The 13,083-nt window shown below is 43.5% G+C and overlaps 1 protein-coding gene across 10 annotated transcripts in view; it reads left to right on the forward strand.

The window, feature by feature from the left end:
- The window catches only part of rims1a (regulating synaptic membrane exocytosis 1a), an 88,794-nt gene extending 75,981 nt beyond the window's left edge, over positions 1–12,813 (forward strand). For 8 of the 10 annotated variants that reach the window (XM_030442825.1, XM_030442828.1, XM_030442829.1 and 5 more), the window contains 10 exons: positions 2,028–2,137; positions 4,208–4,326; positions 5,284–5,444; positions 5,568–5,794; positions 7,324–7,356; positions 8,495–8,657; positions 9,096–9,208; positions 9,452–9,553; positions 9,739–9,878; positions 10,270–12,813. In XM_030442825.1, coding sequence (XP_030298685.1) covers positions 2,028–2,137; positions 4,208–4,326; positions 5,284–5,444; positions 5,568–5,794; positions 7,324–7,356; positions 8,495–8,657; positions 9,096–9,208; positions 9,452–9,553; positions 9,739–9,878; positions 10,270–10,488 — 1,387 coding nt within the window. In that variant the 3' untranslated portion in view covers positions 10,489–12,813. The remainder of the gene's footprint in view (positions 1–2,027; positions 2,138–4,207; positions 4,327–5,283; positions 5,445–5,567; positions 5,795–7,323; positions 7,357–8,494; positions 8,658–9,095; positions 9,209–9,451; positions 9,554–9,738; positions 9,879–10,269) is intronic. The other 2 variants (XM_030442824.1, XM_030442834.1) reach the window with 2 other exon arrangements.
- The last annotated feature ends 270 nt before the right edge of the window (positions 12,814–13,083 follow it).

Below are 13,083 nucleotides of genomic sequence, written 5' to 3' on the forward strand. Positions count from 1 at the left end.
TGTTGAAAAAAAAAGAAAGATCTGAAATACTTCCAAACACAGGGACTGTTCTCTTCACTTAAATTGAGAATTACAGGAGGGCTTGTGAGTTTGCCCTGTAGTCATGACTGAGCTGGGGGTGAAGAATTACTCAGAGACACTTTTACACTGCCACAAAAGCTTGTTTCAGTACAGTCAAATGACTGGATGGACTACTTATTATTTATTTATATTTCTGAATGATCTTCATGCAGAAGTTGTTGATGAAGTACTGTTTATTGTACATGGACACACTATAGAAACACTATACAACGGTTCAACCAGACTGACAATTTAAAGGGCAGAAGGACAACTGACAAATCAAAGTTTGAACCTATTCAAGTAGACTGCAGAGGGCTTACAAATGTAAATATGAGGAGACCTGGTTGGATGTTTGGATATCGGTCCATTAATAACCTTAAAGTAGCTGGAGCCATTTCCACAGCCCTCAGACAGTATGTGCAGTTTACTGCGCGGTTTTGATTATTAACCATGCGTCATACAAATTGAGGTTAATGCCACCTTGCTAGCAAGATGTTTAGGCAATGTTTCATCTCACATGATTTGTCTGACCTTTTATTTATTTGTGTTATGTTGCTTTCCCCCCCTCCTCCATCTCCCCTCCCATCTTTTGTTCCTGCATGCCGCTGCTCACACACTGTATTGCCGGGCTTTGGGTTTGTATGGCACTCGTGTGACTGTGCGCTATTGTGTGTGTGTGTGTGTGTGTGTGTGTATCAGTATCAAGCCCACCTCAATCTTAAGGGGCTCCAGAGGAAAGAAGGCACCGCTGCAGCCCTTTGGTGAGGGAATTCCCTTTGAATGAGTGTCCCCCACCCCCCCCTCTTACCCACTGACACTGAGGCGGCTTCCCTTTGGTTCGCTGTAGATACTGTGGTGGAGAGGAACAGGACAGAGCTGCTCTCTCACACACCTTCATATTCTTACCTGTTTGTGTATGTGTGTGTGTGTTTCTGTGACCTGTCTTTGCCACATCACGAATTCAGACGCTGCTGCTGTTCTGTGTTTGTGTGTTTATGGTGTTTGTGTTGCGTGGGCATGCTTGGACACTTGAGGTCATTGTTTATCAGAATAAGATGAAGAGGACGTGAAAGTGTTGTGTTAAGTCTCGTATGTATATCTGCTTCAGACACCATCTTTTATGGGGTATTTGGTTAAAACACAAGGTAAAGGCACCATCAGTTATTGACAGATTAATAATCAATAGTGCTATTCTGTTCTGTTGTCCTACTCTGAGTTAAATGAGTCGATTGGCCTGCTTTATATATAGTACAACTGGTGACATGTGTCATACTCAACAGAATAATCAAAATTCAAAGAATGTAGCTGTTTTATGAATAAGCCCTGTTTTTTGGGTTCTTCTTGTGAGAATGGATTACAGTGAATGAATGTGTGCAGATCTGGTGGGATTTGTGCTTGAAGGCTTTCACCTTCTCTCTGTGTTCTTTCACCGTCTGAATCTTTATTTGCTGCTCCTACCTGCGACAGGATCCCCCCACTACCGACCCCTGAACGAGCTTCACTCCGCTTCACTGTGTGAATATTGTTGTTGCCACTGATTGTTTCACCGGAATAATGTTGCTGTTTCATTTTCCACAACTGATGCTTTTCCTATTGCCATGCTCTGTCACTTCTTGATGCCATTTTATACTTGATGTTACACATCTGAAGAAAAGGGATTTTGGAAATGACAGCAGGTGAAGTGCAGCTGTTTTCTGTTCCTTGTGTTCCTTTAGGTGAAGTTCAAAATGATAATGTGTGAAAAGGATTAACTCAAGAAACTCTGACCAGCAAGTGACCGGTGCAGCTGTAAACATCCTGGATCACTAACATATTGACTTCTATTCCATTTTCCCCTTTTTCTTTTTATCCCCATTCTTTTCCTTCTTGCTTTTGTTCAATTTCCCTCTCCCCTCTCTCTTTTTCAACCCTCTCTCCAACTCTTTTTTTTTGTCTGTCTGCTTCACTATCATTTTATTCTGTGTTAGGGGCCACCTCCAAGGTGGTTCGTCTCTTTCCTCCTCAGTGACATCCTCCTCAGCCCGCAGAGTAAGGCAGCTCCCACAGCTTCCCCCCAAGAGCAGCACCGTAGAACAAGGTATGTATGTGCGTTGGTGTGTGAAACTGACTCTTTTTATTTGTCCAGGTGAGAGATAATTCATACAAGTATCCATGCTGAGTCGTTCCAAGACAGTTATTATTGTTATCCTAAACCCAAGCAGGGTTCTCCCCAGAAATTTTTCAGTCGGGGGGGGGGTGCAGACGCTCGTCACTGTCAGTCCCGGGGGGGGCGCTCGATCGATCATCTCCGTCAGCCGGGGGCTCGTCGCCGTCAACCGACGGACGGACGGACGCTCGTCACCGTCAACCGCGGCAGCCCACAAACACCCGCTATAAAGCAGCTCAACATTGTTGAGTATAGCGGCGCTGACCTAGCCGTATAGCGGCGCAGCGCCGTTGTTCCACCGTCTGGGGAGAACCCTGCCAAGAAAAGAAACTGAGAATCCTCGCTGGGATTCAAAAACACCAGCTGAAAGTCAGCAGCAATTAGTCCATCATCACTCTGTGTAGTTTCTGATTCCAGATTGTTGACACCTTGATGGGCATTTCCCCGTTTATACCAGAGTTAAAAAAAAAAAGGACCATTAATTTATATTGTCATATGTTTTGCATTTAGATATAAAGTTTTTCAAAAGCAATAACTGTGTTTCCCTGGTAACTTCTGAGGGTTTGATTAACAGCAGAGAAAGTCATTCCAATCCCGTAAGGTTGTCATGCAATGCAAATATTGTTCACCCCTCCGGTAAATAGGACAAACCTTAGAGATGAATTGGCAGTGGGAGATAAACTAGTCCGCTCAGCTCATTGAACCACCAGCTTAATAGCTAGAAAGCTAAAGTTATCCTAGAAAGATACAAAGGCAGTAACATTGAGTACGGTTGAGAAACTGTAGACATGACGTTATGTTTAACAACAAGATTAGTTAGCCAGTCTTGTTACTGACCCCAAATCAATATCACAATTTTTCACTATCTGTGATCCATGTGCACGGTCGGCTGCAGCCTGAAGCAGCGGGGTGAAGAGCAGTGTTGCCAGATCGGATTGACAGTTTCCAGCCCAATCAGATCTTAGAACCCGCCCAATCCACTAAAAACCAGCCCAAATCACGAAGTTGCCAGACACCCTTGTGTGTGTGTGTGTGTGTGTGTGTGTGTGTGTGTGTGTGTGGTGGTGGTGGGGGGGGAGGGAGAGAGAGTTATGCTTCTCGCAGTTAGCCGGGGGGTGGGGTTGGCGCTTTTCTGTTCTATTTAACTTGCTCCTCCTGCGCTTCTGATGGGCTCCCGCAGTTCAGAGTGCTGTTTTCACAATATTAAAAACTCGACAAATGTGGACAAAAGCAGCCCAAATTTTATTCACCCGACCAAAGTATTTTTTTCCCGCCATGCGTCAACAAAAGTAGCCCAATTGGGCGGAAAACCGCCCAATCTGGCAACACTGGTGAAGAGGACGGAGATGATGGTTTGTGCTCAGATGGACAGTTACAGCCTACTTCCTGCAGCTTGTGTGTTACAGGCGCCACCCTGTGGTGTTTAGAGGATGATGCACTGAAAGACTACACTTGGTGTTTCTTATTTTAGATACAGGCTATAGTTGAGTCATTTAGAACAGTAAAAAAAAATACATTTTCAGTACTACTTAGCAGTTCCACAGGCATCCATTTATCTGGAATTAATCAACTAGTCAATTAGTCAACTTTTCACCCGGACCAAGACATAACTGTTGTGGCTAGGCTGCCGGGGTTTTACATTTACTGAAATATTACACACTGGCAGAACAATGAGTGCAGATGCAGATAGAATTTCAGAGTGACTATCTACAGGGGTCCACATTATTCATATAATAATGGTGTTAGATGAATTTCTTTAAGTGTGAGAATAGTTGGTTACTCAAACAAGCTGAAACTTCCTGTTGAATATTTACTAGCTGGGACTATTTTATGTTTTTCTTCCACTTCAGTTTTCCGCCTGATTTTGTCTTTCGTGTCCAGCATGACGTAAAGTTTTCTCACCTCCAAAAAACCTTTTTTGCTGCTAAGTTTTATAGTGCAGTGTCTTGATTAAGTGTGAGTTTACTGAGTTGTGTCATTCGTGTGTGTGTGTGTGTGTAGCCCTGGTAGCAGAGGAGTGTGTTCGTCAGCTCCAGATGAGGGTTCATTCCAACCGGGTGTCAGCCGCCTCCACCTCCAGCCAACAGGACCTGGACCGTTCCCTCAAGAACAAACGGGAGGTGGGCCATGGATCCTTTTTTTTTTGGCTTCATTCAGCCTGACAGTTCACTTTAAAACAAACTCATCAGGAGAATGGAGGGGGACAACAAGGGCTCCAGCCAGAGAGCATGAGCCATAATGTTGCCGAAGTGCATCGTGATGAATTGCATTTACTGTCTAAGAAAGTAATAAATTATGTTACCGTAATGGTGAGGAACACTCAATAAAATGAATTGGTTCCAACTGGGCAGTCACTCAAGAATGCACCTAACTCTTCCAATACAGAAGTGTTTAATCCATACTGTCTGGTTTTCCGATCCTAACTTACAGAAAACTGACAGTTTAATGGCGATGGCCTGACTTTCACACGTGTCTACATGCCAGTAGTTCAACTCTGCGATGTGCATCGTGTCAGCGCAGTCTCGTGATGCATTGCACTTTTCCGTCATCTGACAGAGTGTGAATGATGGAAATCAGAATGAATAGATCATCAGCACAAGCTGACGTGATCTTACAAAAATGGCACTAATAATAAAGTATATGGACAAAAATGTGTAGAAAAGTAGCATCGGGCATAAAGAAATGACTAAACGAGCGATGTAAAGGTGATCGAGGCTTGATCCCCTCTGAGATTTACAGTAGCTTTCATATTCTGTTACAAAATCTAAATAGTTAACATCTGCATAAAAGAAAGAGTTTATCTAATAAAAGCTTTGATACATAATTCAACTTTAAGCTAATGCTTAGTGTGTTGAAATATTTTCTTTTTTAAGATGTGTGAGTGTGAAAGCTTTGTGATCACAGAGTTAAATTAACTCTCCTTTGAAACTAATAATACAATAAACCAAGAATGGCTGTGAGATACCATCATCCTTACTGAGCCTCCTGTTTGGCCGTACCAAAATGAACAAATCGCTGACTGCATGTTGATTTTTTGTAACTAAGATCTAAGAGTAACATCTGGTGGTTTCCTGCAGCTCTACAAGGACCAGAGGAGGAACAGTGAAAACGTTTCCCATAGGTCCTCAGACAGTGATGTCAGCGACGTGTCAGCCATCTCTCGAACCAGCAGTGCCTCTCGCATCAGTAGCACCAGCTACATGTCCATCCAATCAGAGAGACCCAGGGGACGCTTCAGGTACCCACACACACTCACTAACTTTGGGGTTTTTTTGTGTAGTATATCCCATGTTTGCTTTTTAGCATAATGTATTATTAAGTCATATGAAATTAACTTGTCATTGTAAAATGCGATGATTAGCAGGGCAATGCGTGCGACAGGCCGCCACATGATGAAGAGCACCAGTGTGAGCGGCGAGATCTACGGCATGGAGCACGCTGACGGCAGCCAATCAGACACAGCGCTCGGGAGCCTCGGAAGCGGGATCAAAAAGCGGCGCTCGAGCCTCAGCCAACGTGTTGTCGCCATCCTGCCATCCAGACGCAGCCGGAGTACCTCGCAACTCAGCCAGACAGGTCAGAAAAAAAGTACGGGAAATCATCGCGCAGATGTCTGCAGACAAGTAGCAGATAGCAGGCCCACTTATTCTGTCTAGCCTCCTTGTTCCTCACTAAGGCCTTTAATGTTACTGTGTGTTTCATTTCTTCAAAGAAGCACCTCCACAATGTTTTGAAGACATTAGTTTAATTACTGTAAATAAATAATACCATCGCCAAGAAGATTGGCAGCCTCGAATGGCATGTAATCTGTTTTATATTGTGTGGTAAATCATTCAGAGTCTTTGGCAGATGATGGACAAACTTAAAAGGCTGATATTAAATATTTATTAGTTAGGCTGAAGCAGCTATTTTTTTTGTTTTCTTAACACCACTATATGTGGAATGATTTGTGAATATAGCATCTTTCAAACTATTCTGATGGCAAAATTCTTTCAAAATGATACAAAACAAGGATTTTCTAATCTTTCAGGATTCAGCATTGCTCCAGACTGAAACCATTGAGCCATATCTTGCAACTATTTTTGGAAATAGTGCAACTAAAATATAAAAAACTAGGTGCCACTGTGCGACTTGCAAATAAGATTACATTTTTTTAAATCATCATCACCGCATAGCATGTGAAACATACTCGGCAAAAAAAATTGAGACCGACGCAGTTGTCATTTTCCCGCCCAGGACCCACGTTGTGTAAATAGCAAAGTACTTGGGCTTGTAAAATTGGGTGTTGTCTGGTGCACTGATTGCTATCTCGAGGCAGCAGAAAGCGTCGGCTCCACCGACCAACAAAAAGCTGCTCTAAAGCTAAAGGTGCAGCCTGTTTCCTGCCGTTTACAGGACACCTAGATGGTTCACCTGGCTCTTAACATAACGGACACTCGGATTTATGTGTGATTAATATATGAAACATTTAATGCCTGTAAGTTAAGTCTTCATGTAGACGACATTTCGCCGAGCAGTGCTTTATGACTTTGGAGAAATGCCTTCACATTATTCAGTATCGACTCTATTTCAACCTACAAATGATCAGAATGATCACACGGCTCTGTGTAATGTGACATGTTGATGATGTGACCATAAGAAGACATCTTAGACATTCGGAACGAACATCGCCCAGTGACTCCACAGGGTACCTTTACAGTTTTATAGTCATTTCTCTAAAAGCTAAATGTGGACTGAGGCTCAGGCCCTGATTCCAGTTGCAGCCACAGTTTCATTTCCAAAGACAACAGAACTAAAGCTTCCCTGAATCTTGCAGAGACGGTGCAGTTGCATGCTGTTGAAATGTAAACAAATGTTTGTCATGGGTGCATTTATTTATGGATTTTATGTGTCTTTATCTGTACAGAAACAAACAGCACTTACACACTGCACACACACACACACACACACACACAAACACACACTTAACTAACTCGTAACTTTATGCAGATAGACATCCTTTAGGTGACTAACACTGTAAGACATTTGTTTAACTCTACCAGTGTATCCAGTGTTTCTGTTGTTTCTGATATTGTTGTTGTTTATTGGCTTTGTTGTTGTTGTGTGTGTTATTTCAGAGGCGGCGGGTAAGGCGGCGGACAGACAGAAAGGTAAAGCAGTAGTTAGACAGACAGACAGACAGACGGACAGTTTTAAAAAAAAAAACGGGTAGATGTGCACTGCATGGTATTATATAATATAGCATTGTATCTTTAGAGGATTAATGCAGCCTGTAGCAGCTGTAGAGAATAACCTCTCTGATGTTTTTTATTTGCAGTTAAGGATGTTTAAGAATAATAACCAATAAAGCATCAGTGTTAAGTTTTATGACAGTTTTATGACAGACAAATATAACAGGCCGAACTCAGACAGACTGGGAGTCACAGAGAGAGAATGATGCAGGGGAGAGATGTAGAGTAGCTCTGTTAGACAGACTCAGGCTCCATGCACCTCCAGCCTTTCCTATGCTCTGTCTCCGGCACGCTTCCTTACTCCACCCTCTCCTGTCACCATTGTGTTGTAAAGGCTGGTTCGGCTCCACAAGAAGCCTGGCTGAGTCAAAATTATTGTTCTCAACAATACTGTACATGCCAAATCTGTCATTTAACTTTCAAGAAAAACATAGATCTGATATTTTTATGCCATTACCTGAAACAGGTATTATATTTTTTTGGTGGATACCAGCAGGCTTTTAAAAAGAGAGCTGAACCCCTCCTTTAAGTCTGAATGTATTATTTCTTCAACCCTCCCTTTACCTGCACATCCTTGCCAAACATTCAAGATTGGGTCGGACTGACTAAGCCAGGTTATCTTTCTGCAGTGACCTCATCACCTAAAAAAAAAAATAGATCATTTATATTTTCCAACAATCTTATGTGAAACCTTGTTCATTCATGCTGAAGATTGCCATGTATATATCCTGTACAGAAGTTGTGGTTTGGGATGTTGGTGAGGTTACTGTGGTGTAGTTATTTGCATGGGATGGCCTGTAAATTGATAAACCTCAGCCTATAGTTATCAGGTTTGTCAGAGTTACTACCTTGAGTTGAACTGATAAAAAAGGTATGACAGGAAAAATCATCATCTAGAGCCTGCCTAGTATAATATACAATTCAAATGCAGGTCCAGTTTTGTGTTTTGGGTCGGCATGACATGAGATGTCTGATAGCTGATAAACAGCCTTGGTTAAAATAACGCCTGCAAAAGTCCAGTTGTCGAAGACCTAATTCTCTGTCTTTGCGTCGGAAGCTTCTGCAGGTAAGAAGGTGGGCAAGGCCGGGAGCAGCAGCATCCAGAGGAGCGTGGAGACGGGCATGGCCGTGGAGTACCCTCGGGGAGGGTCGGCCATGAACCGACAGGCCAGCAGAGAGTCGACTGACGGCAGCATGAACAGCTACAGCTCTGAGGGGAAGTACGTACACACTTCACACACGGATGTGAACGCACGATGCATGTTGTGTGGACTGTATATGCGGTGTAGGTCAAAGTGAAAGCGTCTTGGGATGATTGCAGATCACACATTAGCTCCGTACAGGTAAAAATTTAAGCAGGTGAATTACCTGCTGGAGATCACAGCAGCACATTCAAAGACCTAACAACTGAGCACTGTAACCAAGGGTCACTTATGCAAGTGGCTTCCGTTGGTTTCCTCTTATAATTGTTAGCTTTTAAGAGACCCATGCAGCAGACTACACACTGCTATGATAAAACAATTATTATTATAATAGTGTAATATAGGGTGAAAGTAATGTTTGTTTTCCCAAATGTATAATTGTACCCCTAATTACATCTTACAGTCTGAGTTCTGAGTGATGATGTAGATTAATTTGTGTGTGTGTGTGTGCATCAGTCTGATCTTCTCAGGTATGAGGCTGGGTGCCGACAGTCAGTTCAGTGACTTCCTGGATGGTTTAGGCCCCGGTCAGCTGGTTGGCAGGCAAACACTGGCAACACCTGCCATGGGTGAGTGATGGCTCCATCGAATCCACTGCACATCAGACACCCCCAAATACTTGTTCTTAAATAAAACAAACTGCAAATATGAGGCTCTGTGTTCCTCGTCACATCTAAAAATAGAAGCACACCGGTGTATTTCACCTTCAGGGGGAGAATGAAGAATCTAAAAGTTAGTAGCTGATGATTTTGCATCAATGTGTCTAAATGCGGTTTGTGCGTGTGTTTTGCATTTGTCTCCTTTCCATACAGGTGATGTTCAGATCGGTCTGATGGATAAGAAAGGCCAGCTGGAGGTTGAGGTGATCAGGGCACGAGGCCTTACCCCCAAACCAGGCTCCAAATCCCTCCCAGGTAACACACATGCACACTTAATTACAGCACTTGTGCCTGATGATGCTTGAGTGTCAATCCCAAACACACACACGCACAATCCAACAAACCTATTCCCTCCTGCTTCTTCTTCTTCTTCCTCCTCCTCCCACCATTATCTCTGTCTCTCTTTTTGCTCCCTCTTAACCCCATCCCTCCATCACTAGCTCCCTATGTTAAGGTGTACCTGCTGGATAATGGAACTTGTAAAGCCAAAAAGAAAACCAAGATTGCACGAAAGACCCTGGAACCACTCTACCAGCAGCACCTGCTCTTTGATGAGAGTCCCCAGGGCAAGGTGCTTCAGGTAATCCCGGAGTGTGTGTAGCAGCATGATGTACATAGTTACTTGTACCACCTAATCTCCGCCCCCTCTATCACTTGTTTCTGCACTATGTAACTTCAGCGAGAGGGTAGGATCACAGTGTTACATACATGTTTACTTCAAGATAGCATGTAACATTGTTATGACCTAGTTTTATTTGTAGTTAGCACCTACATTATGTCTGACAAATTCTTGCATACCCAGGATTTGTATTTACCACAATTTTTCATCATGTGGTCAACTGAAGGGGGGCACCAGATCACACAAAATGTCAATTTCTACATAACGTTGCTTTCAGAAACTATTCACAAACATATTGGTAATGTGTCTTCTCTTACCCAGTTTAACTTATCTCTCTTATTCTCTCCACTAGGTTATAGTATGGGGCGACTATGGACGACTGGACCACAAATGTTTCATGGGTGTAGCACAGATCCTATTGGAGGACCTGGACCTCTCAAGCACGGTGATTGGCTGGTACAAACTGTTTCCGCCATCCTCATTGGTGGACCCTACATTAGCTCCGCTCACGCGGCTTGCGTCTCAGACGTCATTGGACAGCTCAGGACCGCCACCGGGCGTTCGGTCCTAGTGACCGATTGGCGACAGCAAAGCCCCCAATATCCCTTAAACGACAAAATAATGGACCACCGCTACTGGACCAGAACTGAGCAGAGGGCGAGAACACGCCCCCGAGGACAACAACGACAAGCCCTCAGTCAACCAGTGAAAAGCCAGACGGAGCGACAGGGAATAAGAGAGAGAAAGAGAGAGAGGGAGAGACAGAACTAGCCAATCAAAGCTTAGCTGGAGTCTGACAATCACGTCTCACACCTTCCTCTTCCTCCTCCGTAAGCCTTTTTTTTTTTTTCTAAGCTTTGCTTTCTTTGTTTTCTCCTCTGAGCTGCAGCAGTGGAGGGTCTCTGTCTGACATTCTTCACCTCTCTCTTCTCATCTTCTTTCTTTCCTTTCTAAGTCACTTTCTCCTGCAGCCCCTATCAGAGCACCCAATCAATGTGGAGTCCTCCACCTCGTAGCCCTCCAGCCAATCAGAGTAGAAGCTTACTGCTAGGCCACAAGGACGGAGTGGTGTGAACAATGTGTCCGAGTTAGTGAGTAGCAAACTGAGGCAGCTACATGCGGCTGTCCCGTCACATAGAGGTTGGCTGCTGTCTCTGCTGGTGTTACCATGGTAATAGTATCGTCATAAATGAGCATGAGGCGCAGCGGTCTGGCACGGTCCGGTAACCTCTGCAGGTGAAGGGGAACCTGCACATGCGCGTGCACATTCTTAGCCTTGTTGTGATGTATGAAAGCAAGCACAAGAGAGGCTCGACTCCTTCAGTCAGACGGAGGCAAATGAAATCTTTGCTCTCGGTCTAAAAGAGGAGGAAAGAAAATAGAGGCCAAATTGACTATTTGCTTCTTTTTTTTTTTCTTTTTTTTCATTTGGACTCATTTTTTCTGTCTTTGTTTTGCCCAGAGTTCAGAATGGTACCATCAGGTGCAAGACTCCCTCTGTGTACGAGTATGTTCGGTTTTCAAGCGATTGGTGCACCGACAATAAAAAGGTCAGGTCACGTTCGCGAGAAACACCCGTAGCCCAGCCCTCGCCCCCCCCAACCCCCCGGTCTCCTCCCCTTTCCTTCCACTCAAACTCCCCCTGTAGGAGGGAGCAGCATGACTCGGGGACGCCCCGGCCCCAAGCTGCATGCACGTTACTTTCATTTTTCCGTTTGTTTCGTTTTTTGTTTTGTTCTCTACTTTTTTGTAAGATAGAAGACGAGACAAATTAACGAACAATTCTCAAAAAAACAAAAACAGAAAAAAAGACTAGACTATGTGTGTTAGTTCCACATACTTTTAGGCCAGCTTGTATGTTGCATGTTCTTGTACAGTTTGCTCGTACTGAATATGAATACAAACCGAGAAAAGCCAAGCCATCCCCGCCCCCTAACAGGAGCGGACCAATAGGGGGGGATCAAACTCCACCCAGGCCACGCCTACCACTCTGGGTCTAAATATACATATTAGGAAGTCTCCAGAAAAGAAAAAAAGTCTCTTCGTTTCAGTTTATTTTGAACCCTTTGAAACAACAGTGCTGTTCTGTAGTACTGAGCATACTCAAGCCCCTGACGTATCTGAGGGTGTAGGTGTCTAAACTGTAGTTTAACACAGTCGGGGCTAGAGACAGAGATAGAGAATGTGTGTATAACAGCTAAATGTATATGAAGTATCATTATGAGTTTGACAGAAATTATAAAGATATAGATATATGAATATAAAAAGAGTGTATCTGACTGCACACCCGTCGCCAACACACACACACACACATGCACACCTTGTACATACAAACCAGGATGAGCAGCTTGAACTTAAGTTATGAACAAAACAAAAACATCGCTGACACACAAACATTCCTGGTCTTGTTGAAGGGAATTTGCGTCCTGTGGATGTGCTCGAGCCGCTGAGCGGCACTGAGCCACAAGGGGGCGCTAATAGGCCTTTATTTTTGTCCCAGTTGCAGAAAAACACGCAGAACCAATTGGAACAAAGTTTACTTTCTTGTCCTCAAATCCCCTCTCCCCTGTTTATCACTATTGGTTTGGACTGGACTTCTAAAGCCAATGAGAAATCTGATTTTGCAGACATATTTTGCGGATGTTTCTGTTGAAACCCTTGGCGGTGTGGCCGACTGCCCTTTCCTTTGTCAGTATTACTCCAGGAATACTGATTGTTTACAGCCCATGGCTCCCCACTCCCAAACCACGATTTTAGACGAAAGACTAAGTATTCACTGCAACAGTTCTTGTTTGTATAACAGATGTGGCTCTACTGATGTGTATGTTTTATATTCAAGAGTTCATTTTTATTATTTACAAATAAAAGACTGTGTGGAAGAAGATCCTGGCTTTTGGAACCGAGTGGTCTCAAATTATTCTGAGGAGCCTCATTTCACATGGTGAATGTCACGGTGATGACTAATATTTCACTGGTACGTGCACACACACACACACACACACACACACACACACACACACACACAGAAAGCTGAATACAAAGTAAACCTTTTATCATTATATTAAATGCACTTGTAATATTCCATATTTTCCTGGAACCATCTATTTCATGACTAACACAAAAAGATAGATAAGAAAAGAGCTGCTGTAGAGAGAAGGTTTGCAAA

Source organism: Sparus aurata, chromosome 15 (genome assembly GCF_900880675.1).
Source record: "Sparus aurata chromosome 15, fSpaAur1.1, whole genome shotgun sequence".
Taxonomy (NCBI): Eukaryota; Metazoa; Chordata; class Actinopteri; order Spariformes; family Sparidae; genus Sparus; species Sparus aurata.